Source organism: Natator depressus, chromosome 3 (assembly GCF_965152275.1).
Source record: "Natator depressus isolate rNatDep1 chromosome 3, rNatDep2.hap1, whole genome shotgun sequence".
Taxonomy (NCBI): Eukaryota; Metazoa; Chordata; order Testudines; family Cheloniidae; genus Natator; species Natator depressus.
The window spans coordinates 91,792,061-91,819,709 of NC_134236.1; the positions used below are offsets into that span (position 1 = coordinate 91,792,061).

General features: G+C 42.3%; 1 protein-coding gene across 2 annotated transcripts in view; it reads right to left on the bottom strand.

Annotated features, from left to right (window-relative positions):
* The window catches only part of CEP85L (centrosomal protein 85L), a 177,743-nt gene extending 168,392 nt beyond the window's left edge, over positions 1 to 9,351 (bottom strand). For both annotated transcript variants that reach the window (XM_074948308.1, XM_074948307.1), the window contains exon 1: positions 9,249 to 9,351. In XM_074948308.1, the coding sequence (XP_074804409.1) occupies positions 9,249 to 9,312 (64 nt within the window). In that variant the 5' untranslated portion in view covers positions 9,313 to 9,351. The remainder of the gene's footprint in view (positions 1 to 9,248) is intronic.
* Between the last annotated feature and the right edge of the window lie 18,298 nt (positions 9,352 to 27,649).

The following is a 27,649-nucleotide window of genomic DNA, read 5'->3' on the forward strand; positions in this document are numbered from 1 at the left end:
AATTTGCATTTGGAAATTTCACAGCCTCTGTCACTAAATGTGCAGGAGGGGAGCAAGTGCTCAGTCACTCCATGGCTGGCTAGTTTTCAAAGATACACAAGGGTTTGGGATTACACGGACAGCTGCAGAAGAGAAAGTGATTAACATCACAAGCCACTCTTCTTTCTCTGGTAACTTCCCAGCTCTCTACTACCTGCTGTACAGCCCCTTCTTAAAAAAATCCTTCCCTTGATCAGGACATTAGTGCCACTCAGTCTTTAGCCTGCCTTTTCTCAGCCAAGGGTTTGTAAAAGCAGTCTTCCCTTATCACTTTAACCCCCATTCATACAATACTATTCTGGACCAATTCCAATCTGCCAGTGCCATTAAAGCTGCTTACTCCCTGGAGTTAACATCATGATCCTTCTTTCTACTGCTCCTCTCTCCTCATTCTCCTTGACCTCCATGTGGGAGTCTGCAGCTGAAGATCTACTTCCTAAAATCACCAGATGGACTGTAGTGGTGAACCAAATCGGTGTGAAGAGGCTATTGGAAAGACTCATGTAGTTGTAAGATTTGATTCATCCTCCCTCTTGCTACAGGAGTTTGTGCACCAGGTGAAACTTGAGGGACTAGTGCACCTCAACAAAGGAAATTCTTCCTGGGGAGGACAGGTAGCGTATGCACTATTGCACTTTCTGCACTGTCCACATGCTTGCCACATGGCAGCAGAGATCACAGGGGAATGACATCAGGAAGAAGCAGCACCTCCCAGGTCATGTCTCTGGGGGCTACTCAATTGACAAATGCTGGAAAATCTGTAAGATGCTGAATATTCTGGCAGCAGAGCCAGCTGACAGACAATCAGCTATTTTGGAGAATGTTACCTTGGACCCCAAATCCTTAGATCCTTCAGCCTAACCTTTCACAGGCAGCTCTGCGGGGTAATTAATTGTCGGGTGTAGAAGAGCAAACGGCCAGGACCCATACAAGGCTGGTCACAGCTCTAAGTAAATTTGCATGAATTCTTCAACCCTCTACTTCTGAGCCTTTATAGGTTCCAGTGATTGAGTGGCTGAGCAAATGCTTTGCAGCTCCTCCTGGCCAGTCTTGACCATCCTTAAATTAGCCAGACCACCAGATTAGCAAAAATCTCCCCTACAGAGAAGTAAGGAGCCTCTACACCCCTCAAGATTAGGTTCTGCATATTTTCTAATAACTTATATCAGAGGTTCTCAAACTGTGGTCCGCGGACAAGTTCCATTCAGGTGGTCCGCAGATAGTTCCCTCTAAGGCATACGCCTGGGTGGCCGCACACGAGAGAATGAAGGACCACCCACCTAATTAGCGGAGCTGTGCAGGCGTGGCTCCACTAATTAGGTGGCTGGACCCTGGAGAAGACACACATGTAAGGTGAGGTGGTGGCCTTGGGGAGAATAGGGGGTAGGTGGGAAGGGACAGCGGCAGCCAGAGAAAGAGGAGACTTTCCCCAGCTCCAGGGCTGCAGCTGCTGGGGAGAGATGGCCCTCTTTCCCAGCCTGGAGCTGGGGCTAGGGCTGGGAAGAAGGGGAGTCTCTCCCCCTCTCCCTCGCCACGGCATGTGTAAGAGTTTTTAGTGTAAACTTTCAGTTCACAGCACAGTTGTGTGTCACCAAACACTTTACAACAAAGGGCAGAGTGCAAAAAAATTCTTCTTAACTACAGCTGTACAAAGTGGGTCACCATAAGAATTAACGAGTGGTTTTAACTCCTCCACTGTTAAGCCTCAGGCAGGTTGCAATGCAGAGACAGGCTTCTAAAGAATGTGGAAGGCAGAACAGTTGATACTGGAGACAAGTGTAGAATTATTCCTCTTCCTATAATAACCTATCCACAACATACATAATCTGCTTCCAACAATGGCAGCACAACCATTTGTTTCTACAACTTCAAGTCCTTCCAGAACCATTAGATTTACAAATCTTTTTCATTTGTGCTTTCAAGACAGGTTATCACTATGTTTGGCAGACACATAAGCTTTATCCATACTATTAAAAAAAAAAAAGTGGACTTTTAACACACTAGCTCACTCATGTTAAATGTTAATATCCTAATATAGACCAGGTAAGTGCAGTTTTAACATGTACTAGCTGGTTGAGGTAAATCTTAAGATGCCAGTTAAGATTTGCTTTCACTAGCTAACATTTGTTAAAACTACAGTTTGCCTGATTAGTCTATTCCATGATTTTAACATGTTAGTAGTTAACATGAGTTAATAAACACCTGTTTAAACAGATACAGACAGACTTTTCTTACTCTAGACATAGCTGCCCAGGGCAAACCATTAATATATAGTTCTGATTTGTATTGTGAGATAACTTCACGTTATTATTACTTAATCCAATGCTTCTGAGCAGAGTATCTTAAAGAGTCACTTTAGATAGGATTACCAAAAAAAAAAAAAAAAGTAGTCCACTGTCAGATCAGGAGTTTTGAGTGAGAGTATACAATTGAAAAGATTGCAGCCTTCCTTAAATGCCACTGAGGAAGAGAGTATTACTGCTCTTATACTTTTGCATTTTGTAGAACCACTAATTCTTTGCACTCAACCTCTTAAGACATTAGTGTTTTGTAGTACAAATTCACTTGAATATACACAGCTTTAAAATTAATATTTTGAAAAGCTATAGCTTTGTGGAGAGATGTAAGGAGTTATCAGTAACTACCATTCCAACAAGGAATCTCAGTTTACCTCATCATTACTGAGGGAGAGTAAAGAGATCACCTCAATGTCCATTCCCATAATTGTCATACTGAGTTTGTAAACGCTGATAATCATTCATTCCGTAATAGGACGATTTTATTTGTCTGGCATAAATATGTATATGATGCCCACTCTATAGGGTGACATTAACTCACCATTTATTGCCCAGCACGCAAAGATAAGCCTGCCTCCTTGCAGGCTTAGAGGACCATCTCATCCTCAGCAGCTGAACTTGAATTACTGATGAGCAAAACTTGTTACAGAAATGAAATGACTGGATCTTTTCCCCCACCCCAGCCTCCCCACCCCCAAAAAGAACTAAGTTAAGTTTTCCCAAGTACTTCTCTCTCTTTGGTACAAACTAAGCACCAAAGTTTCATTAGTGCCACTAGGCAGTTGTGTTCAGAAAGTTATAACACCAGCAAAGCTCACAATGAGTTGCAACCTTATCACAATTTTAATTATGACATCACTAAGTAGGCTGTCTAACTCTTACACATACTAGCTTATGTCTATGGTTTAAGTAAGAGAAACAAGGCAGCTCAGGGGTTTGTGGATATGAACTAATCACATTCCTAATGTATTACAAGTCACAAGACTCAGGAAGTTGTTTCTTTACAATGTTAATCACACCCTTAGGAGCTTCCTTATTTCAAGTTTGTTGAGAACGTAGCCAAACCTTATACACCTTCCTCACATACAGAGCCCCATGGCCACAATAATCCAGTTTTGGTTGCTAACTACAGTATGAACACAGATGGTCCCATTTATTTAAGGTAATAAACACACTACAAATAAATCATTAAGCAGTTGTCTAAGTCCCTGCAGCCATTTATATCATACTGAACACACACAGTCTAAGGGAATGATTGTTTGTCTGGTGGATACTGTTGATGCAGATGAACATTTTCACAGCCTGAAGTGTGTCATCAATTGCCTACCTACCCAATTCAAACTACAGTCTAGAGGCTTGAGCTTGGGGCTGGGAGTCAGTTTTCAAAACTCCCTGTGTGGTCTTCAGCAAGTTACTACAAACTCTTGCATCTCAGTTTACCCCTCTGTAAAATAAAGAGAAATTACTTATCTAACTTACAAGGTTTTTATGAGTAATAATTTTTGCAAAGAGGTCTGAAAGTGACCAACTTAAATTCTAAAAAATTATTCGATTTTCAAACAAGAGACAAGTGTTAACAGACCTTAGACTGATTTTAGCTTGGCAGCTCTATTTGCCATGGTGTAAATGTTTACCATTTAATCCTTGGATATAAAGGGGCACGTAAATTTGTGCACAAGCTAATGTCTACCTTCAGTTCAAAATGCAAAATTCCCTTAAACTGCAGAATGAAAACAATTTGGAAACAAAACAGGATGTGAGTGAAGACTTCAAAGACAGCTAGACTTTTGAAATTTTTCAAAGCATTCTGGGTATTTATGTTGTGTATCACTGCAGTTTACCTATAAAGACAATTACTTTACTGGTTCCGGAAAATAAATATGAAAGGAAACAGAATAACTTTTATCTAGGTTATACCTGAACATTTAATACAAGGGCCAAATTACTCCATGGTGTACATTCCAGGAACTGATCTGGCCCATTGTGTTTTAAGAAAGTTAAAATGAATTTATATCTTTCACAGAAAAAAATCTCATGATCCAGTTATATAAAAAGTGATAGGGTTCCACACTCTGTATCTAAGTTTAAGTAGACCGTGAGATTTTTCATGAAAAAAGGGGATGGTATTACCCATCAACGTACTTTACTAAAGAAGAATTTTTCCACGTATATAGAATATACTTCTAACAAAATATTATGTTTTCATGGATAAACTATTCTGACTGATTTAATGAGAAGATCTATTGTGTGTGTCAACCAATCAAAATGTAATAACAGCTGGTCAATGTTGCAGTCTTCAAAACTCTACTGCACCAATGTGCAACAGACAAAAAGATATAAAAATCTATACCACTTGGTCCAAGAGAGATATATAACTGGGGGCACACTGTCATAAGACAAAAATCTCCAACTTTGAAAATAATGCTTTAACTTTTGTTTGCCAGTAAGAGACCATTATCTTACGACACCATACCGTTTCAATAGTCTCAGTTTTATTCCTTGTATCAATACAAACAATATCAGATCTGCTAACAGCAAAGTACGTTGGCATTCATTATCAATTTCGAATCAGAATGGCTGTGCACCTCTAACTACACTCCCTTCATTTGCTACTCAATACTATTTATGGACACACTTAACTGCAGCAGTTTCTTCAGTCTGATGGAAATATTTTTTCAGAGATCAGAACTCAAAGGTTACACTTGACCTTTATCTTCTGTTCACTTTCTAACTAACCATGCTTCTGTAATTCTGTGTTGTGCCAAACTACACATTTGCCTCTTATAGTATATGAAATGCAAAGTCCCTTTTTATTCAACGCATTTTATTCCAAAAGAACAACACTACTGAGGGGGAGGGGGTGGAAAAGGAGGATGGAAATCAGACAATGAAGTAATTTATAGAATATTGCAGACACTGCTGAGATAAAGATTATCAGAACTGAGATTTGCTGAACAAACATGAGTAAACCCTTCATCCATTCATGGACTAAGGGACACCTGACGGTTGATTCAAACACAGAAAAAGAACACACAGTTTAAGTTTAGCCTAAACCAAATGACTTCCCAGGGCAGAGACAGTGGGTATGTTTACAACGCAACGTAAGATCAGGATGAGTAGAACTCAAGTTAGCAGACCCTGGGTTTGCTAACCTAGGGCTTGAACATTTTACACTCATTTGTAACCCTAGGTTAGGAATTGTTGAATTCTGGGTCCCCAACCAGGGGACCCAGGGTCTACACTGCATTATGCAGCCCCAAGTCCAACCACCCATATCCCAGATTTCCTAGCACCCTCCCAAAACGAGGCTGCCCCAGCCCTTGGTTTGTGGCGCAGTGTGGGAAAACTTGATTGTTCAGAGGACAAGGAAATTCCTTTTTTGTATGGCTTGGGTAGGTAGCAACAACTACAAATTTATATCTGAGTTTGATAGCCAGCACATTGCCATAGCAGTGAACTGGTGAATGTCCTTCAGGCCCCCAGCAAAAGAATGAAGGGGACACTCAGATATGATGTGCTCCATCATTTGTGTCTGGTGACCACAGTTGCATACAGGTGTTTGCCTCATTTCCATTTAAAGAGGATTTGTCCACATCTCCCATGAGATGTCCTTATGCAATTCAATCTGCACCAGTCTTTCTGACATAAATCGAGATCCGGTGGTTCCTCAACAGGATCAATGAGCGGTTTGTTTTGAGCAGTTGAAATAGTTCCATGTGAAACAGTTCCATGTGACTCTCCATTGAGCCTCAGCATTGAAGTTGGGTGTAAGGGTCTTGATACAGTTCCATAGAGGGTTGTGGGATTTTAATCTTGTCTTTGGCAGGTTCTGCAGGTCATCGTGCAGCGGGATCCTCGCGTTTGCATTGACATGGTTCAGAAAGCGAGATGTCTGAAAAGCTCTTCTAATCTGTGGAGGCTGGATGGGCAATAGGACCGGGAGCCAGACAACTGGAGCAGATTTGAGCATCACTGACACTATGCGCATTCTATTAGCGATCCTTGAGTATCAAGGAGTTTAGTGTGACTGCTGAGAGACCACACTGGCGTACAATATTCAGCGGCAGAATATACCCACCTCCCTTCCAGTGAACATAGCAATGATTATACTTCCTCAAACCGCCCTTTTCAGGACTAAAAAAGAACAGTTGGCTAGTCCTCCAAATATACCAATTTAATGCAGAAGGGATGTCCCCGGGGAAAAGGACAATGAAATCCAGCCTGTGAGATAGTGGAATACTTTTGGCAGACTCCCAAAGCACAAGTCTCTATTGCAAAGCTATAGAGTTCGAACCCTGGGTCCCAGCTTCACTTAGGCTCAGACCCTTCACTCCCAGTCACTCCTGAGACTGAGCCCTGGCTTAGTATGATTTGTGTATAGACAGAAGGGGGGTGAAGTTTGAGCCTGAGTTTGAATCCTGGGATTAGACTGCAGTGTTCACATAGCCAGTAAGGGCCTGATCCAAAGCCCACTGAAGTGAATGGAAAGACTCCCATTAACATGAAAAGGTTTCATATCTGGCTCTAAGTTTAGTGATCGTAACAACTGATATTATACACTGCCCAAGTACTGTTGTTTGTACCACCAGATTTCAAATAATTATGGCCACTTTCTCAAAGCTGCCAAGTTCCTGCAGTTCCAAAGGAATCCACAGGCACTTAGACCTTCCAAAAATTTAGGCCCCAGGCAGTTTTCTCCTTTGATTTTATGTAGGATATGACAACTTTTCCTATCAAAAGACTAGATAACTAGACAAAAGAACAACTAAGCCTTAGCAAATTATGTTATACATACTTTTAAGAGATTAATAATTCTTGCTACCAGTATAGAAACAACAGCATCTTCTTTCAGATTACCGTGAGCACACATTGGACTATTTGTGGAGGTTCAGGCAGTTGCTAGAAACATCTTATATTTTCAAGCAAAAACATGTCAGCTCAAAAGCAAACAATATTGCCATTTAACTATGCCAACTATTTATATATCATTTAATGAAAGAGACAGGATGTTTTGCAACCATGTTGCAATTCCAAAATTAAAACTATGCATCTCAGTTTCAAAACTAACACACTAGGCTGATTTCAATGACATTACTTCCAGTTTACACCAGTGTAGAAGAAAGCAGAATTTAGCCCTACACTTTGACAATGATGTATTAGTCTAGACTAGGGAGCAAAATCATGAGAGTTTTGCTTGAAAAAGAACTGCATGATATTGCTCCCCCTTCTAAAAAACTGTCTAAAGCGCTCTGCAGTCAGTCCATTTATTTTATTTGCCACAGAGGGCCCAATCCTGAAAGCCCTTGCTCCCATGGGTTGTCCTATTCATGAGATCGATACACTACAAAATTGTCTCTAAAAAAATTCAATTCAATTCTAAATATCAATCAATCTGAAAAAGTCTTGCCCATTGTAGAAACTCAGAGTTCAAATGCAGGCCAGAAACAGTTATAAAAGTTACACTAAAATTAAAGGTCCAAAACAATGTTAAAAAAAAAAACCTGACTAAAACATTGGTCGTAGTCCAAACCTGAAACAAGAACCACGCATACGGGCAATGACGTCTATCGTTTAGGTCCTCCATCCTCTAGGATGAATTAAGGAAAAGCAGATTATTTAGATAAAAAATCAGGTTTTGTCACCACCTCTATGTTCCAGCTAACTAAATAGCAAATGATACAAAAAAAGGGGTATTTGAAAACTACATCTGTATAATCTATAACAGTTAGTTCTCCTGCAACTGTGGGCAGTTTATGTTTCTATCCCTAAATCCAGCTAATTGGAGATATAAAATAACTACTAATGTTGCAAAAGAATGATAGCATTTTCAAGTGCCCTACAGCCACATACAGTGAGTTCCCAGCACTGTGACCAAACTGTTCCACATTAATAATAAAAGATGGGTACTTTACTGGATATAACACAATGTCATTTCAGCAATCAGCACAAGAAGAATCAAGGGGATCACATAGTGCACTGTTTAATTACAAACAGAGATATACAACACATCTAAACACAGTGAGCCAGCTTCTTCTCTGGTGGAAGATTTCATTGATTTCCATTGATTTCAAGAAAACTGGCCTTCCCTTATTCTCATCCTTTTATCCTTTCACATTCTAAAAACATTTTCAATTGAATTACACCAGTGATGAATTTGGCCAAGATACCATATATCCTGAAAAGTTACACTACCAAAAAAACAACAACTGACCCAGAGCTATCACTATGTTTCCAGTCACTGTACCAGTGCTGCCTCAATTATACCCAGTGACTAAAGATTCATTAACTAGATCTCTTCTTGCCATGTGCAAAAGAAGCACAGATGTGCAATGAGGACTCTTCCTCTAACCCCAAACTTGTCTCTCTCCCTTTGCAGAGAAACAAGTGAGGTGTCTGGTGGGGGAGGGGGTTTTTTTTCAGTCGCAGATTTAAAAGTAATTATGATCAATCCTAAATATAGGCCCGAGCTAATTGCATTTCCTCAGCTCAAATGGCTCCCTTAAATGTCCCTCTACACAGAGCAGCCTGTCTGCAAACGCACCACCACAAATGAGTTGCCCTGACCTTCTGCCACCTCCCCAAAACTATTATTCTCCCCTCCACCCCCATCCTTTTGCGACTGTTTTTGAAGCACTACACAGAACCGCTTGGTTGTGGGGCCGGGTCTGCCCCAAAGCCAGACTTGGGGCATGGAGACCAATCTCCCGGCCATCTGTTTAAACCCGGGAGCGGGGAGAGAAGCGGGGTCTGGAAACGGGTCGCTCTCTGCAAACCCAGCGCGGCGCCCAGATGTCCCCAGGCAGCGCGGCGTGCCCGCTGGGCAGGGGCCGCCCAGGAAGGGAGCGGGCAGGGGGAGGCAGGGTCCCGGCCGGAGGGAGGCAGGGATGGATGCGCGGCGGGCGGGCTCCTTACCGGCTTTGTAGCTGCGCAAGCCGCCACCGTCCCCGAGCTCAGGGAGGATCCCGCTGCCCCACATGGTTCCGGGGCCCCGAGCCCAGCAGCACCGCGAGCTTCCCCGCCTTGCGCCGCGGGGCCCGGCCAGCCGCGGGCGGACGCGGCCGGGCAGGCGGGGCGAAGGCGCCAGGCGCTGCGGCCGGGCGGTTACCGGGCTGCTCTGGCCGCGCTGCCTCCCCGCTCCGGCCCGGGGGCAGCCGCGGCCATGGCGCGGGCGGGGCTCGGGCTCTCGCCGCCGCCTCCTTGCGGGGCGCAGCAGCGGCTGGAGCAGCGGGGACAAAACTTGCTTTATGCCGGGGCCGCCTCCGCCTCCGCCTCCTCCTCCTCCGCGGCCGGCAGCGGGGCGGGGCCAGGGGCGGGAGCCCAGCAGATGCTGCCGCGTCTCGGGCGCGGAGCCGCTCGCAGAGCCCGGCCCAGGGAGAGGGGGCGCCGGCGGAGCAGCCCAGCGGCCGCGGGAGTCCTGCGTTCATCGACTGGGGGGGGGTGTCCGCCCCTCCCAGCTGGTACCCCGCCCCCGCCAATACATATCTGCCCCTCTAGCTTTCCCCGCCTAGGATACCCGCTGTAGCCACTCAGCTACCCCTTTTCCCCCGTGTCCACGCCTGGATTTCATATCTACAGCCTGGGAGCCTTAAAATCCCAGCTGCGTTTCATGGAGCGGTTGCCTTTTTGTTTTTTACAAGACCTCAAAATTATTCAATTTAATTTACCTTACAGGACAAAGAACTGGGAGAATCCAGGACTGTATATTCCCAATCCTTCCTCCCACTCCCCAAGCATTTCCACTGCCTTCTGCCCCAAAGATCCCATCTATATTCCTCACATAGTTAATACAGGATCAGGGAGAATTAAAAGGACAGCCGCATGGGTGAAATCTGAATACAGAGGGATCTGAAAACTGATTCCCTCCTGTAACTTCCCAAACTAGTTACCAGAAGAACCTTGCCAGGTGCATAGAGAGAGTAGCAGTAAAAATTTGGGATGATAGTGGGAGAGGCTAATGACTCATTTGCAGTGTGAGGGTGCACCAATGTATCAGACATTGCCTTTGTCACTCCTTGAGCCCCCTTCCACCTACAGCTAATACAGGCAGACCTGTAACCCCTCCAAAAAGTCCACCATGACTAGCTACTACCCAGCACAAAGCAGAGGAGCCTACATCTCCTCCCTACTACCTAAAATCATGTATAAATAACAATAAATGTACAGAAAAAGGATCTGGGTTACGATGACAAGAACCTACGTTGGGTTCACTCCCAAGCTTGCACTAGAAAGACATTTCAGCTGCCAAATGAAAATGAAAGAAAGCTACAACATTCACAATACACTTGAATCCAACCCCTAAACACTTAGAAGAGTTTATGATAATAATACATGATTACCATCTACTTTTCTGCTTCAAACAGCAGAAGAAAAAAAGATGAAGAGCAATAAGAATTGCAACTAATTTGTATTTATTTTAAGAACACTAAAAAGGCCCTCACAAAAATCGCTAAGTACCTTAACAATCACAAATTATGACCATCCAGCAGAAAAAAAATGTAAATAATGAATTAGCTCTCCCTGAAATAAATAAAAAAAAGGGAAACAGCTACATCCCCAAAACACAGCTTCTGCCTGCCCCCAAACCCTTGTCAGAATTCTTCACAACTGGTTGGCATATTCATTCCATTGTTATTGGTTTGCAAGAGATGTTAGAGTAACTGTGTCTCAGTTGGCCCTTCTTTAAATGTACCTCTGGAAAAAAATTTAACCTGACCTCCATCAGAAATACACGTCAATAAACAAGGATGCATATATTGTGGTTGAGAAAAAAATATTTTGCTAAAACCAGTTTTTCATGCTTTATTGTACCCATTCTCACAACAGTAGACCACTACAATCCAGACAATTGAAGTGACGGATTCAGACACTATACCCTGTGATGAGCACAGTATAAACGCATAGTAGCCTAAACAAAGGGTCAGATCGAACACTTCAGTATGTATTCATTGGAGACATTCAAGCAAGCAACAAACCCTGTCCTTATGTAACTTCTTGCTGATCCAGTGAATTGTTTGTTTGTTTTTTAAATGGTAAGCTGATTAACACAAATTATCTTTTATTTTCTTATTTTAACCCATTATGGGGAATCTAATGGTTATAGATTGGACTTCAGCAAAAACACATTGATCTCTCTCTCTAGGTGTTTGTAATGCACGTATCACAAAATAGTTTCTAAGCATTCATTCTAGGTAGAGGCTTCTGGGCAAGTGTACATTGGCTAAAAAACAACAGATAGAATCACAGAAATGTAGGACTGAAAGGGACCTCATTAGGACACCTACTCCAGTCCATTGCACTGAGGCAGGTCTAAGTATTATCTAGACCCTCCCTGGCAGGTCTTTGTCTAACCTGTTCTCTAAAACCTCCAGAGAGGGAGGTTCCACAATCTCCTTAGGTAGTTTTCTTCCAGTGCTTAAGTACCCTTATAGTTAGGAAGTTTTTCCTCATGTCTAACCTAAAATCTTTCATGTTGCAATTTAAACCCATTACCTGTTGTCTGTCCTCAACGGTTAAGGAGAACAATTTATCACTCTCCTCTTTATAAGCACCTTTTATGCGCTGGAAGACTGTTATGTCCTCCCTCAGTCTTCTCTTCTCCAGACTAAACAAACCCATTTTTTTTAAGTCTTTCCTCATAGGTCATATTTTGTAGACCTTTAATCATTTTTGTTGCTCTCCTTTGGACTGTCTCCACTGGAAGAATTACTTCTCATGTCTTGCTTACAACACTCTTGTTAATATATCCCAGAATGATGTTCGGTTTTTTTGCAAGAGTATTATATTGGTGACTCATATTTTGTTTGTGATCCACTATACCCCCCAGATCCTTTTCTGCAGTACTCCTTCCTAGGAAGTCATTTCCGTTTTGTATTTGTGCAATTGATTATTCCTTCCTAAGTGAATACTTCACATTTGTCCTTATTGAATTTCATCCTCTTTATTTCAGACCATTTCTCCAGTTTGTCCAGATCATTTTGAATTCTCATCCTGTCCTCCAAAGTGCTTGCAATCCTTCCCAGTATGGTATCATATGCGAACTTTACAAGTGTACTCTCTATGCCATTATCCAAATCATTTAAAGTGCAAATACTAAAATTGGCAGATGTCTAACTCAAAAAGAACTCCTGAATACACTCAAATCACCTCCCTTCAGTAAAGTTCTGAGTGATACAATACTGATAAGCTTTGCAGCCTTGAAAGGCAACAAACTTGGGTTTGGGCAGATCTATGAGGGAAGCTAAATCCTGGACCTACCATCAAACCATGAGAATGTCCTATCTCCAACCCCCTAGCCTTACTCCTGTGTTCAAGTCAAAGGACAGTTACAAGAGCATTATAGGTAATCTTAAATGTTGGGATGGTGCATAAGTAGCAAGCTGCTTTCTAATACATACAAGACCCAAAATTATGCAGTGGCACTGATTCAAATGCTCTTAAAAGACTTTTCTACATACTGCCTTTGAGAGAACAACTAATGTTTTTATCTGTATGTTCTGTACTTTGGTTCAGCACTTGTACTTAACTCAGTTAGAAGAAGGCAACGTGGGTTTTAAACAGGCTATTTTTTTTAACATGAAGTAAAGACTGTGGAAGAAAAATCTCCCATAGGAGAAGAAAGATACCAAACTGGAGTGAAGCTTGAGAGTTTCTGACTCTACAACACAGTGCAGAGGCACAAAGCCAAAGACTTTTTGACCAGGTGGAAATATGACTGGGAAAAGGTGTGATGACCGTTCTTTCATATCATGACATATGTATAAGGTCCTTTTGTGAATCTGTTATTTACTTCCCTTTAACAGTAGCTTCTCAAAATCCTTAGCAGATCATAGAAAAGGAGCTGTAAGAAGGAATAGTAAAGGTGGTACAAGACACACCACTGTATTGACTTCATTCAATTCAGTGGGAGTTTGAGTATTAGGCTCAAAGTGTTTTCCCATGTTTTGAGGTATCTGAGTTCGTGCATCTGTACTTTTTTTTCCTTGGTGTGTGAGGGGGAAAACAGTATAATTGTACATATTTGGAATTAAGCATTAACCTGCTATCACCTGAGTCATTAGGATCCTTTTGACAACATTCTGATTTATAGTCACTGAATTTAATTACGAGTGCCTCTTTTACTACTTATCTGAGAATATCAGTCTAGAAACTAAGCCAAATTAAAGTCAGTGCATAAATTTGGCTCCGTAATCCATTACTCACTCCCTAATAAAGTCTGTTTTCCTCTTTGCTGCATACACACAGTCCTGGATACTCTGTACCATAATACAAGGTCTCAAAATAAATTTTTTTAAGTTCTCAAAAACTTCATAGAAAACCTATGCTGCTAAATTGATTGAACCTCCTGCAGAGGGGAGGCTGAGTTAGTTAATGCGGTTAAAAGCCAGCATTAACTCCCACATGGATTTCAGCTTGGAAATGTTTGGAGTCTTCAGGACACTATGCCATTAAGTAGGGATGCATCCCAACTCCCCTCATTCTTAGCAGGCCCATCCCCATCATCCAACATAGCCATAACTGCAGAGCTCATGGGCTAGAAGGAGAATATGCTGTGTGGGCTCTGGTACATTTATTTTCATTTGCTCCTCTGCACATCTCACAGGGCCTGTCCATGCAAGGATAAAACATGTTCGTTAATACATTTTAAAACTTACTGTAGACAGGGAAAGTTGTATTGATCAGCTAATACATGTTATAGTGGGGACCTTATGCTCCCTCCTTGGTTACAAAACAATCAGCCGATATGTTAAAATACCCCTTGCCCTGTCTATAGTAAGGTTTTAAAATGAGTTAGCTAACACCTATTAAGAAGACCCATTTCTCCTAGTGAACATAGGCCCACAGAGGGTGCTTGGGACCAAAGGTAGAATAGCATTTTTTTTTTAAAATGCTACTGTTTGCCAGAAGCTGGGAATGGGCAACAGGGGATGGATCACTTTATGATTAACTGTTCTGTTCATTCCCTCTGAAGCACCTGGCATTGGCCACTGTCAGAAGACAGGATACTGGGCTAGATGGACCTTTGGTCTGACCCAATATGGCCATTCTTATGTGCTTATGTACCATGAAGACTTTTGTTTGCTAGATTACAACATACTATTGCTTCAAGTAAAATACCAATCCACATTATATTTAGGTCAACTAAAATATTCCTGGTTTCAGAGTAGCAGCCATGTTAGTCTGTATCCGCAAAAAGAAAAGGAGGACTTGTGGCACCTTAGAGACTAAAAAATTTGAGCATAAGCTTTTGTGAACTACAGCTCACTTCATCAGATGCCACAAGTCCTCCTAAAATATTCCCGTTTCATTTCCCAGCTTGCTTGACAATGGTGCTGTAGGGAAAAGTTGTACATTTCTATCTTAAAATGTAAAATACAAATAAAATGTTAAAAAAAGCATAAAGCAGTTTAATGACAAGCACTTTGTCAGTTTCTAAAAGCCTAAAATCCACATCTGGATTTTTGCACGTCCCAAAGTATCAGAATTCAGATCTAGGGTTTTGGGACCATCTATAGATTTTAATTTTTGTCTTCACATTTTTTGTTTCTCTAAGGAATAAAATATAGAGCAGTATTATAAAGGGGCTCCAGCCTTAAACTCCCATTAAATTCAGCTAAAATTTTGCCTACCTCAGGATTGCCCTGAGTGCAGTTTATTCACCAACTCAAGTGGAGTATAAAACAATATGTGTAATGAGTGTGAAAGAAAAAGATGTAACCCTATTACTGACTTATGTAGGGGTGGAAGCAGGCCCAGTCCAAGTATAATTGTTGTGGAATGTACTGCTATAGACAGACAATGAATGGGCCTGACTTCTTATGATCTGGAACTGAAAACCTCCTCCCTACCCCTGCTCCAGGATTTTGTGACCAAAAACCTCCTCCTTTGTGGCAGAAAACAAGAGAAACAATCGTAGAAAATAACAGTGAAGTGCTGGTACTAAGGAGATGTTATCCACTAATATCGTATTAAACTGATTTGTAATTGGATTCACACATCACATACTTGATTTTTTTTCCTGAATAGAGAGAGAATATTATAAAACTGTCAAACTGCAATCTGACAAGTAACAGCAGCACTTTTCTTTTAGTAAAACCCTTCATCTGCTGTGCATTAATTCTACATACTTGCTTCCAAATCCAATAGAATTATCTTCTTTAACAAGCCAATGCTAAATACCTAGCTATTGTTCAACCAGAATACAGATTATTTCTAGTATTGTATTAGGCCGTGAAACTCCATTATATTCTGTCAAAAGCTACAGACAGTACTATTTCTGCCAAAGGTCTATACTGGGAATGATTGACATTAAAATGACAATTTATTTTTCTATTCCTCAGTTACTTCTTTTCTATGTTTTTCTATGAGAGCAATATAGCGGTGCACAGACAATCCAGGAAGTTTTTGGAAAATGTAGGGGACAATTTCCTGGTGCAAGTACTGGAGGAACCAACTAGGGGCAGAGCTCTCCTTGACCTGCTGCTCACAAACCAGGAAGAATTAGTAGGGGAAGCAAAAGTGGATGGGAACCTGGGAGGCAGTGACTATGAGATGGTCAAGCTCAGGATCCTGACACAAGGAAGAAAGGAAAGCAGCAGAATATGGACCCTGGACTTCAGAAAAGCAGACTTTGACTCCCTCAGGGAGCTGATGGGCAAGATCTCCTAGGAGAATAACATGAGGGGGAAAAGGAGTCCAGGAGAGCTGGCTGTATTTTAAAGAATCCTTATTGAGGTTACAGGGACAAACCACCCCGATGTGTAGAAAGAATAGTAAATATGGCAGGCGACCGGCTTGGCTTAACAGTGAAATCCTTGCTGATCTTAAATACAAAAAAGAAGCTTACAAGAAGTGGAAGATTGGACAAATGACCAGGGATGAGTATAAAAATATTGCTCGGGCATGCAGGAGTGAAATCAGGAAGGCCAAATCACACCTGGAGTTGCAGCTAACAAGAGATGTTAAGAGTAACAAGAAGGGTTTCTTCAGGTATGTTGGCAACAAGAAGTCAGTCAAGGAAAGTGTGGGCCCCTTACTGAATGAGGGAGGCAACCTAGTGACGGAGGATGTGGAAAAAGCTAATGTACTCAATGCTTTTTTTGCCTCTGTCTTCACAAACAAGGTCAGCTCCCAGACTACTGCACTGGGCAGCACAGCATGGGGAGGAGGTGACCAGCCCTCTGTGGAGAAAGAAGTGGTTCGGGACTATTTAGAAAAGCTGGACATGCACAAGTCCCTGGGGCCGGATGCATTGCATCCGAGAGTGCTAAAGGAGTTGGCGGATGTGATTGCAGAGCCATTGGCCATTATCTTAGAAAACTCATGGTGATCGGGGGAGGTCCCGGACGACTGGAAAAAGGCTAATGTAGTGCCCATCTTTAAAAAAAGGGAAGAAGGAGGATCCTGGGAACTACAGGCCAGTCAGCCTCACCTCAGTCCCTGGAAAAGTCATGGAGCAGGTCCTCAAGGAATCAATTCTGAAGCACTTAGAGGAGAGGAAAGTGATCAGGAACAGTCAGCATGGATTCACCAAGGGCAAGTCATGCCTGACTAATCTAATAGCCTTCTATAATGAGATAACTGGCTCTGTGGATGAAGGGAAAGCAGTGGACGTGTTGTTCCTTGACTTTAACAAAGCTTTTGACACGGTCTCCCACAGTATTCTTGCCAGCAAGTTAAAGAAGTATGGGCTGGATGAATGGACTATAAGGTGGATAGAAAGCTGGCTAGATTGTCAGGCTCAACGGGTAGTGATCAATGGCTCCACGTCTAGTTGGCAGCTGGTATCAAGTGGAGTGCCCCAAGGCTCGGTCCTGGGGCCGGTTTTGTACAATATCTTCATAAATGATCTGGAGGATGGTGTGGATTGCACCCTCAGCAAGTTTGCAGATGACACTAAACTAGGAGGAGAGGTAAATATGCTGGAGGGTAGGGATAGGATACATAGGGACCTAGACAAATTGGAGGATTGGGCCAAAAGAAATCTGATGAAGTTCAACAAGGATAAGTGCAGAGTCCTGCACTTAGGACGGAAGAATCCAATGCACCGCTACAGACTAGGGACCGAATGGCTCGGCAGCAGTTCTGCAGAAAAGGACCTAGGGCTTATAGTGGACGAGAAGCTGGATATGAGTCAACAGTGTGCCCTTGTTGCCAAGAAGGCCAATGGCATTTTGGGATGTATAAGTAGGGGCATAGCGAGCAGATCGAGGGACGTGATCGTTCCCCTCTATTCGACACTGGTGAGGCCTCATCTGGAGTACTGTGTCCAGTTTTGGGCCCCACACTACAAGAAGGATGTGGAAAAATTGGAGACAGTCCAGCAAAGGGCAACAAAAATGATTAGGGGACTGGACCACATGACTTATGAGGAGAGGCTGAGGGACCTGGGGATGTTTAGTCTGCAGAAGAGACGAATGAGGGGGGATTTGATAGCTGCTTTCAACTACCTGAAAGGGGGTTCCAGAGAGGATGGTTCTAGACTATTCTCAGTGGTAGCAGAGGACAGGACAAGGAGTAATGGTCTCAAGTTGCAGAGGGGGAGGTTTAGGTTACATATTAGGAAAAACTTTTTCACTAGGAGGGTGGTGAAACACTGGAATGTGTTACCTAGAGAGGTGGTGGAATCTCCTTCCTTAGAAGTTTTTAAGGTCAGGCTTGACAAAGCCCTGGCTGGGATGATTTAACTGGGGATCGGTCCTGCTTTGAGCAGGGGGTTGGACTAGATGACCTCCTGAGATCCCTTCCAACCCTGATATTCTATGATTCTATGTGAACATCATAAGTTTTCCCCCCCAAGAGTACAACCTTCTCAAGTGGACTATTTGAGTAGTGTACAAAATTTTAAGTCTGACCTTCACACCATCATAGAAACCCAAAAGCAAATTATTTCTGGTTTAGAGAAAAGTGATTCAAATACAAAGTGATATATTTAACCCAGTACAGGTGGGATTATAATTAAAAACAAACTAGCTCACCCAGTAAACACATCCCAACAGAAATAAACAGAGATTGGCCTGTGAAAGGCTGAATCACTCCACTGGGTCCACTCTGTGTGCTGTACTGCACCAACAGCAAGCTGCATCAACCCATATTGACAAAATGTGCATTGTGGAAAAAGGTGTTTACATAATTGTTCTGACTTTTTCTATAAGGAAATTGAACTGGATATCTTACATATTGTTACCCCTATTTAAACCCAAGCACCTACTTGAAGTTTGGGGCTTTGAAGGTAGTTGCAATTGGGAGAAGAAATTGACAATTGAGTCTGGTATTTTCTTTGATGCAATCTTTTTTTATTTACAAGGAATGTACAAAGTCCCGCTTCTCTGAATGTAAGAGGAACCACAACCAGGGGATAGTATCTTGCTTATGGGCCCTAGCCTCTTTAGCCAGCACCAGACCTAGGCTTCTCTCAGGGTCACATCGTGCTTCCAGGCCCCTGCTTGGCTTAATTTCTTGCTTTTCCTTAATTTAGGTTGATGCAGAAATCAGTCAGGGGTGAGACAAATCCACATCCCTGAGCTCAATAGCTGTGGCAACCTAACCTCCAGTGTAGACACTGCTAGGTTGATGGAAGATTGCTTCCACTGACTAGCTACCATCATTTAGGAAAATGATGTTACTACAGTGATGGAAAAAACCCTTCCATCACTCTAGGCTGCATCTTCACTCGGAGGTTATGCCAGCACCCCATGGCACTGTATATATGCCACTATAGTCCCCAGTTTCTTGTCTGTCCCCCTTCCAATTCTCCCTTTCAACCCCCACTACTTGTCTTTTTCACAGACACACCCTCCTGGTCAGAACAATAACTAGTAGACCTGCCCTACCCATACCATTCTGATTTCTGGGCAGAATCTATTAGGCCTTGTTTTAGATGGGGCCCCTTAACTGTCTCTCATGCCCTTAACTTAAAAATAGTTATGTTCACACATCAGTTTCAATGAGGTTTTAACTCAGTCCATAACAAGATTTAACTCAGCTCATAACAGTATGAAAAAACACAAATATATTGGACCTATCTATTTGTGTCAAAGCAGCTAACAGAATGTTAGGAACCATTAAAAAAGGGATAGTTAAAATACAGACAATATAATGTCCCAATATAAAGCCATGGTACACCCACACCTGGAATACTGCATGCAGTTCTGGTCACCCCATCTCAAAAAAAGATATATTAGAAATGGAAAAGGTACAGAGAAGGGCAACAAAAATGATTATGGGTACGGAACAGCTTCCATATGAGGAGAGATTAAAAAGACGAACTGTTCAGCTTGCAAAAGAGACGACAAAGGGGAAGATGTGATAGAGGTCTATAAAATCATTAACAGTGTGGAAAAAGTGAATAAGGAAGTATTATTTACCCTTCACATAACACGAGGACCAGGGATCACCCAATGAAATTAATAGGCAGTGAGTTTTAAACACACAAAAGGAAGTACTTCTTCACACAATGCACAGCCAACCTGTGGAACTTATTGTCAGAGGATATTGTGAAGGCCAAAATTATACCTGCATTCAAAAAAAAAAAAAAAGAATTAGATAAGTTCATTGATGGACTTATCCTCTGTGACTATTAGCCAAGATGGTCAGGCATGCAACCCCATGTTCTGGGTGTCCCTAAGCTTCTGAGTGTCAGATGCTGGAACTGCCCGACAGGGGATGGATCACTTGATTGCCCTTTGAAGCATCTGGTATTGGCCACTGTCGGAAGACAGGATACTGGGCTAGAAGGACCTTTGGTCTGACTCAGTGTGGACATTCTTATGGCCTAATTCTCCTTTGCCCTTCACCTTATGTAGTCATTTACACCAGTACAAATTGGGTATAAAAATTCAGAATTTCCATGTTGCCAGAGCTCAGGATTTGTCAGTAGTGACACAATATTTGGTGTTTTTCTTAAACTCCCAGAATCAGGTTATTAGATAGGAATCTCAGATTTCAGGTTCTCTAGGATTTTTTTTTTTTTTAGTAACTTTCTAGTTCTCATGGTTGCAGAAAAAACCTTGAAAATGTGAACCTTAAAAGCATTGCCAGAAAACAAATAAAAAATAAAAACACACCTTTGGATTCTAAGTCACAAGATTTTAGATTCAGTCTAAACGGAATTCCAGTGTCATGAATTCAAACATTACATGGAAAAATATTTAAGTAACAGGCTCATGGGCTTTATGACAGGAGCATTGGTACTGCAAGACAAGGGAGAATGTGTTTGCTTTAGAATGAGGAGTCTGGATCGGGAAAGTAATTAGTACAGCTGGTCAGGAATTTCCCATCAAATGTATCCTATTTTTGATGTCTGACTCAAGGAATATTTCCAACACACCTCTGAACAGCATACTAACCCACAGAGACCTTCCTATCAACACTACAAAAAGAAGAATTCTGGGTGGACTCCTCCTGAAGGTCAAAACAACTGACTGGACTTCTACATAGAGTGCTTCCACCGACATGCACGGGCTGAAATTGTGGAAAAGCAGCATCACTTGCCCATAACCTCAGCCATGCAGAACACAATGCCATCCACAGCCTCAGAAACGCCTCTGACATCATAATCAAAAAGGCTGACAAAGGCGGTACTGTCGTTGTCATGAATAGGTCGGAATATGAACAAGAGGCTGCTAGGCAGCTCTCTAACACCACATTCTACAAGCCATTACCCTCTGATCCCACTGAGGGTTACCAAAAGCAACTACAGCATCTGCTCAAGAAACACCCTGAAAAAGCACAAGAACAAATCTGCACAGACACACCCCTCCCCGACCAGGGGTATTCTATCTGCTACTCAAGATCCATAAACCTGGATGCCCCATCATCTCAGGCATTGGCATCCTGACAGCAGGATTGTCTGGCTATGTAGACTCTCTCCTCAGGCCCTACGCTACCAGCACTCCTAGCTATCTTCGAGACACCACTGACTTCCTGAGGAAACTACAACCCATTGGTGATCTTCCAGAAAACACCTTCCTGGCCACTATAGATGTAGATGTAGAAGCCCTCTACACCAACATTCCACACAAAGATGGACTACAAGCTGTCAGGAACAGTATCCCCGATAATATCATGGCAAACCTGGTGGCTGAACTTTGTTGTAATTTTGTCCTTACCCATAACTATTTCACATTTGGGGACAATGTATACCTTCAAGTCAGCGGCACTGCTATGGGTACCTGCACGGCCCCACAGTATGCGAACATTTTTATGGCGGACTTAGAACACTTCCTCAGCTCTCGTTCCCTAATGCCCCTACTCTACTTGCGCTACATTGTTGGCATCTTCATCATTTGGATCCATGGAAAAGAAGCCCTTGAGGAATTCCACCATGATTTCAACAATTTCCATCCCACCATCAACCTCAGCCTGGTCCAGTCCACACAAGAAATCCTCTTCATCGCTTATTAGCACTATAGTGTCCACGGTCACATAACCACGACCCTATACTGGAAACCTGCTGACCGCTATACTTACCTACATGCCTCAAGCTTTCATCCAGACCACACCACACGATCCATTGTCTACAGCCAAGCTCTAAGGTACAACTGCATTTGCTCCAACCCCTCAGACAGAGGCAAACACCTACAAGATCTCTATCAAGCATTCTTACAACTACAATACCCACCTGCTGAAGTGAAGAAACAGATTGACAGAGCCAGAAGAGTATCCAGAAGTCACCTACTACAGGACAGGCCCAACAAAGAAAGTAACAGAATGCCACTAGCTGTCACCTTCAGCCCCCAACTAAAACCTCTCCAACGCATCATCAGGGATCTACAACCTATCCTGAAGGACGACCCATCACTCTCACAGATCTTGGGAGACAGGCCAGTCCTTGCTTACAGACAGCCCCCCAACCTGAAGCAAATACTCACCAGCAACCACACAACAGAACCACTAACCCAGGAACCTATCCTTGCAACAAAGCCCGTTGCCAACTGTGCCCATATATCTATTCAGGGGACACCATCATAGGGCCTAATCACATCAGCCACATGATCAGAGGCTCGTTCACCTGCACACCTACCAATGTGATATATGCCATCATGTGCCAGCAATGCCACTCTGCACATTGGCCAAACCGGACAGTCTCTACCAAAAAAAATAAATGGACACAAATCAGAGGTCAAGAATTATAACATTCAAAAACTAGTTGGAGAACACTTCAATCTCCCTGGTCACTCGATTACAGACCTAAAAGTGGTAATACTACAACAAAAAAAAGCTTCAAAAACCAACTCCAATGAGAAACTGCTGAATTGGAATTAATTTACAAACTGGACCCCATTAAATTAGGCTTGAATAAAGACTGGGAGTGGATGGGTCATTACACAAAGTAAAACTATTTCCCCATGCTTATTTTCCCCCCTACTGTTACTCACACCTTCTTGTCAACTGCTGGAAATGGGCCATCCTGATTATCACTACAAAAGGGTTTTTTCCCCTCTTGCTGATAATAGCTCACCTTAACTGATCACTCTCATTATAGTGGGTATGGCAACACCCATTTTTTCATTTTCTGTGTGTGTGTGTGTGTGTGTGTGTGTGTGTGTGTGTGTGTGTGTCTTCCTACTGCATGCATCCAATGAAGTGGGTTTTAGCCCACAAAAGCTTATGCTCAAATAAATTTGTAAGTCTCCAAGGTGCCACAAGTACTCCTTGTTCTTTCAACAGCAAGAAAAATCCATATTTTGCAGATTTTTGATTTTATATTGGGCAAATCAAAACATATTTCATTTCAAGTCAGATGACCAAAAATGTTTAGATTCACTCACTCTATAAAGTATGGGGGGGGGGGGGCAGGGCCTATCTTATAGCACCCTCCTCCTATTGGCACAGGTTTTGCTTTTGCTGAGCCACTCACACCCTAGGATAAAACTCTGTCTGAGCTCTCTCTCAGAATCCAGGAAAGCAATTTCCAGTATGGTTAGTTGTTTTATTTTAACCCGCCTTAACAAAACAATCAAATCCTCTCAGACTTTTCCCTCAAAAGTCTTTGCAGGCTGAATAGTCCCTTCCCCAAATCTTTCCCTCGCACCAATAACTTCAGCAACCCAAAATTCCCTGGTTCTTGCTTTTGTAATAAAGAACTACACACAGTCTCCCTACTATCTATTTGGTTTCTGGAGCAATTCCTCTCTGCAGTAACTCTAGTAGCAGTCCATTGGGAGCACAGCCCCTTGGCTTTCTGGAGGGTGTTACAGGCTCCCCACTCCATTTCCTGCTGCAGGGGTGCTGGAACAATTTTTATTGTGGTGGAGCTGAGAGCCACTGAACCAATTGTAAAGTCTGTATATAATGGAAACCATTTCAAGTTAATGGGTGCTGCAGCACTCCTAGTTTCAGCACCTATGTCCTGCTGCCTTCTTTTATAGGGATCAGCTACTTAAGTTTAGCTCTTTTCTCAGGTGCAGCAGGTGGGGTTAATCAGCCAGCAGCAGGCCTCTGATCCCAGAGGAATGGTATCCCTGATACCTTCACACACCACATTGAAACCTTTTGTTTTGGGTCACTTACTGTGACATTAATCTGGGTCCACCTGTGCTGCTGTATTACCTCAGGGGAGTTGTCATTCACATGCATTGTGGTCATGAGGCTCCCATAGCATACCATAGTGGTTCAACCAGAGATGAGACCACGGTGCCTCACAGGAGATGTAGTTCAGTCAGCTACCTTTGCCAACTGAGGAGAATGAAGCCATGAGACACACAAACTACAACTCTCACGAGGCACCACACCAGCCCAGGCGGACACAGTTCAATGTCAAACTGAGCCAAAACAAAACGTTTCAATTCTGGAATGTTATATGAAAAAATAAAAATTCTGATATTTCAGCTTTTTGCCCTGATTCACGATGAAAACAAATGTTAGTTTATCAGCGTTTCCTTGGGAGGTCGAAATTCTCATTTTTGACCAGCTCTAATCACTGGAAATGTTTGGATTTTAAATTGGATGAGATGCAGTATTACTTCTGCATGAGCTGGTTTGCATTTACTTCACACAGGTAAAAATGACTCGCAAAAGGACAAGCCAATGGAGAGTGAGTGCCTTTATATTGCAAAACTCTGATGTTGCAAGTGCTCTACAAAAGGTGGAACCTCTGCACCCACATGGAACAACATTCATATTAGGGGCTTAAAATAGCAAAGGCTAAGGGTTTAGCATTTTGTATTTAAAATCTTGATTTTTAAAATAAAACCTACAGCACACACTTCCTGGTTTTATAAATTGAAAGAGGATCAGATCATTAATCCGGTCAGTTCCTTTTCTGTTTCCGAGGGTGGACGTTAAGGGACGGAGCGTGTTTTCTTTGTTCCACCCAAAATGGTCATGGAACTCTATGGACATTTGAGAGGTCAAGCAACACTAAGTGATCCTTCAGAGGAAGGCAAGAAAAATACTATAATGCAACTGGCAAGTATTATCATGTACTAGTACATCAGAGTGGAAATTCTTTCTGAATGCCTGTCACTATCAGCTTTATAGCCTGAAGCATGGGGATTTGTTTACCCCAAACCTAGACAAAATAACTACAAATATTAGTCCGTTGACCTTAAAGACTAACATTTATTTGGGCATAAATTTTGTTAGTCTTTAAGGTGCCACCAGACTCCTCGTTGTTTTTGTGGATACAGACTAACACAGCTACCCCTCTGGTACAAATTTTAGTTGTCAGAGAGTTATCCAGCCACTTGTATTTGAGCCAAAACCAATCTTGCTGTATCACTGAAGTCGATGGAGCTTACACTAGCTCCGAATTTGACCTATTAACTCTGTTCTCTGTGGACAGTAAATTAATGGGCCAATTACTGATTACGAAGTATTTCCTTCAACTTGTTTTAAATATAAATGCCATGAACTTTATCAAGTCCCCACCACAACTTGGTCTCGTATTACTGGACAAGATAAAATGGAATGACAGATCAGTGTTTAATATGCCTTTCATAATCTTAAATATAGTAATGCAACCATATTGACTACTGATGTTACTTCTGATTTATGCTGGTGTAACAGAGGAGAATCAGGCTCTACATGTGTCTATTACATTGAAAGAACGTATGGACTTGTGACCAAAAGGTAACACAAACTGATTTACGAGTATCTAGTAGAGGGATCTGTGATGGCTCATAATAGATCAGAGACTTGAAGTCATTATTGGTGGGGATAGTTAGTTGTGTTAACATGGAGGTCTGAAATTCCTAAATGCTTTACTCACTTACTGAAATTCCAGCAATATTATAACTTAATCATCATCCTTTCAGGATAATAAATTTCATATGTATATTCAACCCCTTGTTCAGGCTCTCAGATAAGTCCAGTCTCTTTCATATTATATAAATAAAAGAGAGAGAGGGGTCTTTCACATGAGATGTTAAAAAAAGGTCTTATCTACTCAAAGATCCCATAGTTCTTTGCCTAAGTGTAGGCATTTACCCAATATCCTTTCCATAATATCTCATTCCTTGTCCAACTTGTGCTGTTGTGCAATGGCCTGGTTTGTGCCTGAAATGATTATATGTATTTGCTGATGGGCTAAATCCTCCAGACCTTTTTAGGTCAAAACCCACCACAGATCAGGATGCATAGTTCCCAAAACCTACCTCATTTTTTGCACAGAGGAACCACACTGGTCACTTTTCTCCACAGCATGGAAGGTACCCAGCAAAGGACAGGATTTTCTATTATTGAATACTTCTCTCTAGCCAGTCTTATCACTGAGACTGCAAAGCACAGTACTTATAACTTGAACTACACGTATGAATACTTCAGCCTTCTTAAAGCAACCTCAAAATAAATTGGTAAACAAATATAAATCCTCTAGACAGGCCCCATTTGTGTTTAGCCAAAACAAGGCAGCTGACTATGACAAGCAAAATTAGGACTATAATATTCAGTGCTGCTTCACAGCCAACTGGATTTATCTCACCAGGCACAGGGGCTGTACACATGCTGTACACATACACCCAACAGTATAATTATACTGCGTTGGTGCCGACTTGCTTGTTAAATTTAGCCAGGACAAGAGTGTGTTTATTAAAAGTAGACCTGGTCTCTCAGTTGGCTGCAGAGCTGACTCTCCAGTATTCTATTTTTAACATATTGCTTAAGAGTTCTAATTGGGAAGAAAGCCTTTCTGATAAATTTGCTTCACAGTCTGTGGCAAGACAATTTAAGATAAATATGAGAGAGAGAGAGAGAGAGAGATCAAACTACTAAACATCAAGGAATTATTTAATTAAAAGGAGGTAAAGCAAGAATGAAAAAAATTGATGTCATTTCACTGCAAGTTTCAGTAAACTATTGCTAAGTTACCAAGGGGAAACATGGATCAATCCATATGAATATTAAATGTATTTCTGTGATGTCACAGGAAATCAAGATAAAATTCAACTGTAGGAAAGATTAAGATTTAAGGGGTTGAGGAATGTGACAGGGTGTGTTTGGCCTTTGTGGCTCCCTACAGGAGGCCCCACAGTTCTATTACACGCCACCCCAGGAAGCATCAAAGTGACAGGAAAGGAGCAGCGAAGGTGGGTCTTCCAGGCCTGCCTAGTGAGGCCTCACGGAAGCAACAAATCAGAGTCCAGCAGGCTCAGATAAAAGGAGCTGCAGGGGAGTTCCCTTCTGGCCAAAGAGAGCTTGAGGGCTTGTTTTTAGCTGCATTTGTTTAAGCTCAGTTTGCAGGGAGAGAGAGAGAGAGAGGGCGCAAGAACCTCAGCCTTGAGTTAGGGGTAAAACTAAAAAAGGCCTGCTAGGATGAGCCCCAGTGAAGAAGCTGCAATGAAATGAAAGTGAGCAGGGCATAGCTGCTGTTTGTATGGTCCCTAGGCTGGAACCTGGAGTAGTAAGCAAGCTTGGGTTCCCTTACTGGCTACAGTGGCATAAACCCGAAGAAGGAGACAGGACTTATTTGAGAGCCTGAACAAAGGGTTGAATTTAAAGGGCCCAGAGTGGGGCTGAAGACCCTAGCAAGAGCATCAGAACAGTTCACTTATTGGACTCTTTACTACCCCAGAAGGGGTTCATTTGGACTTTGTGACTTGGCTGGAGGGCCAAGCCATGGAAGACCCACCATGGGCAGCTGGCAGACTGCAAAGTATGCTGCGGGGTGACAAAAGGATGGTGGTATCCCACCCAGCTGCTAAGAAGTGCTCAAGAGGTGAGTGCACCCATTACAAAGAAACACAGAGAAACGTTAAAAGTTGTAAGCGGAACTTAAACAGTAGGGAAGTAACCTATCAATTCTAGGCATTGTAGAGCTCTCAGTTTTACATTGTTTGAATGGTGCTTTTTCACTCGGACATCCCAAATAAGGAAAT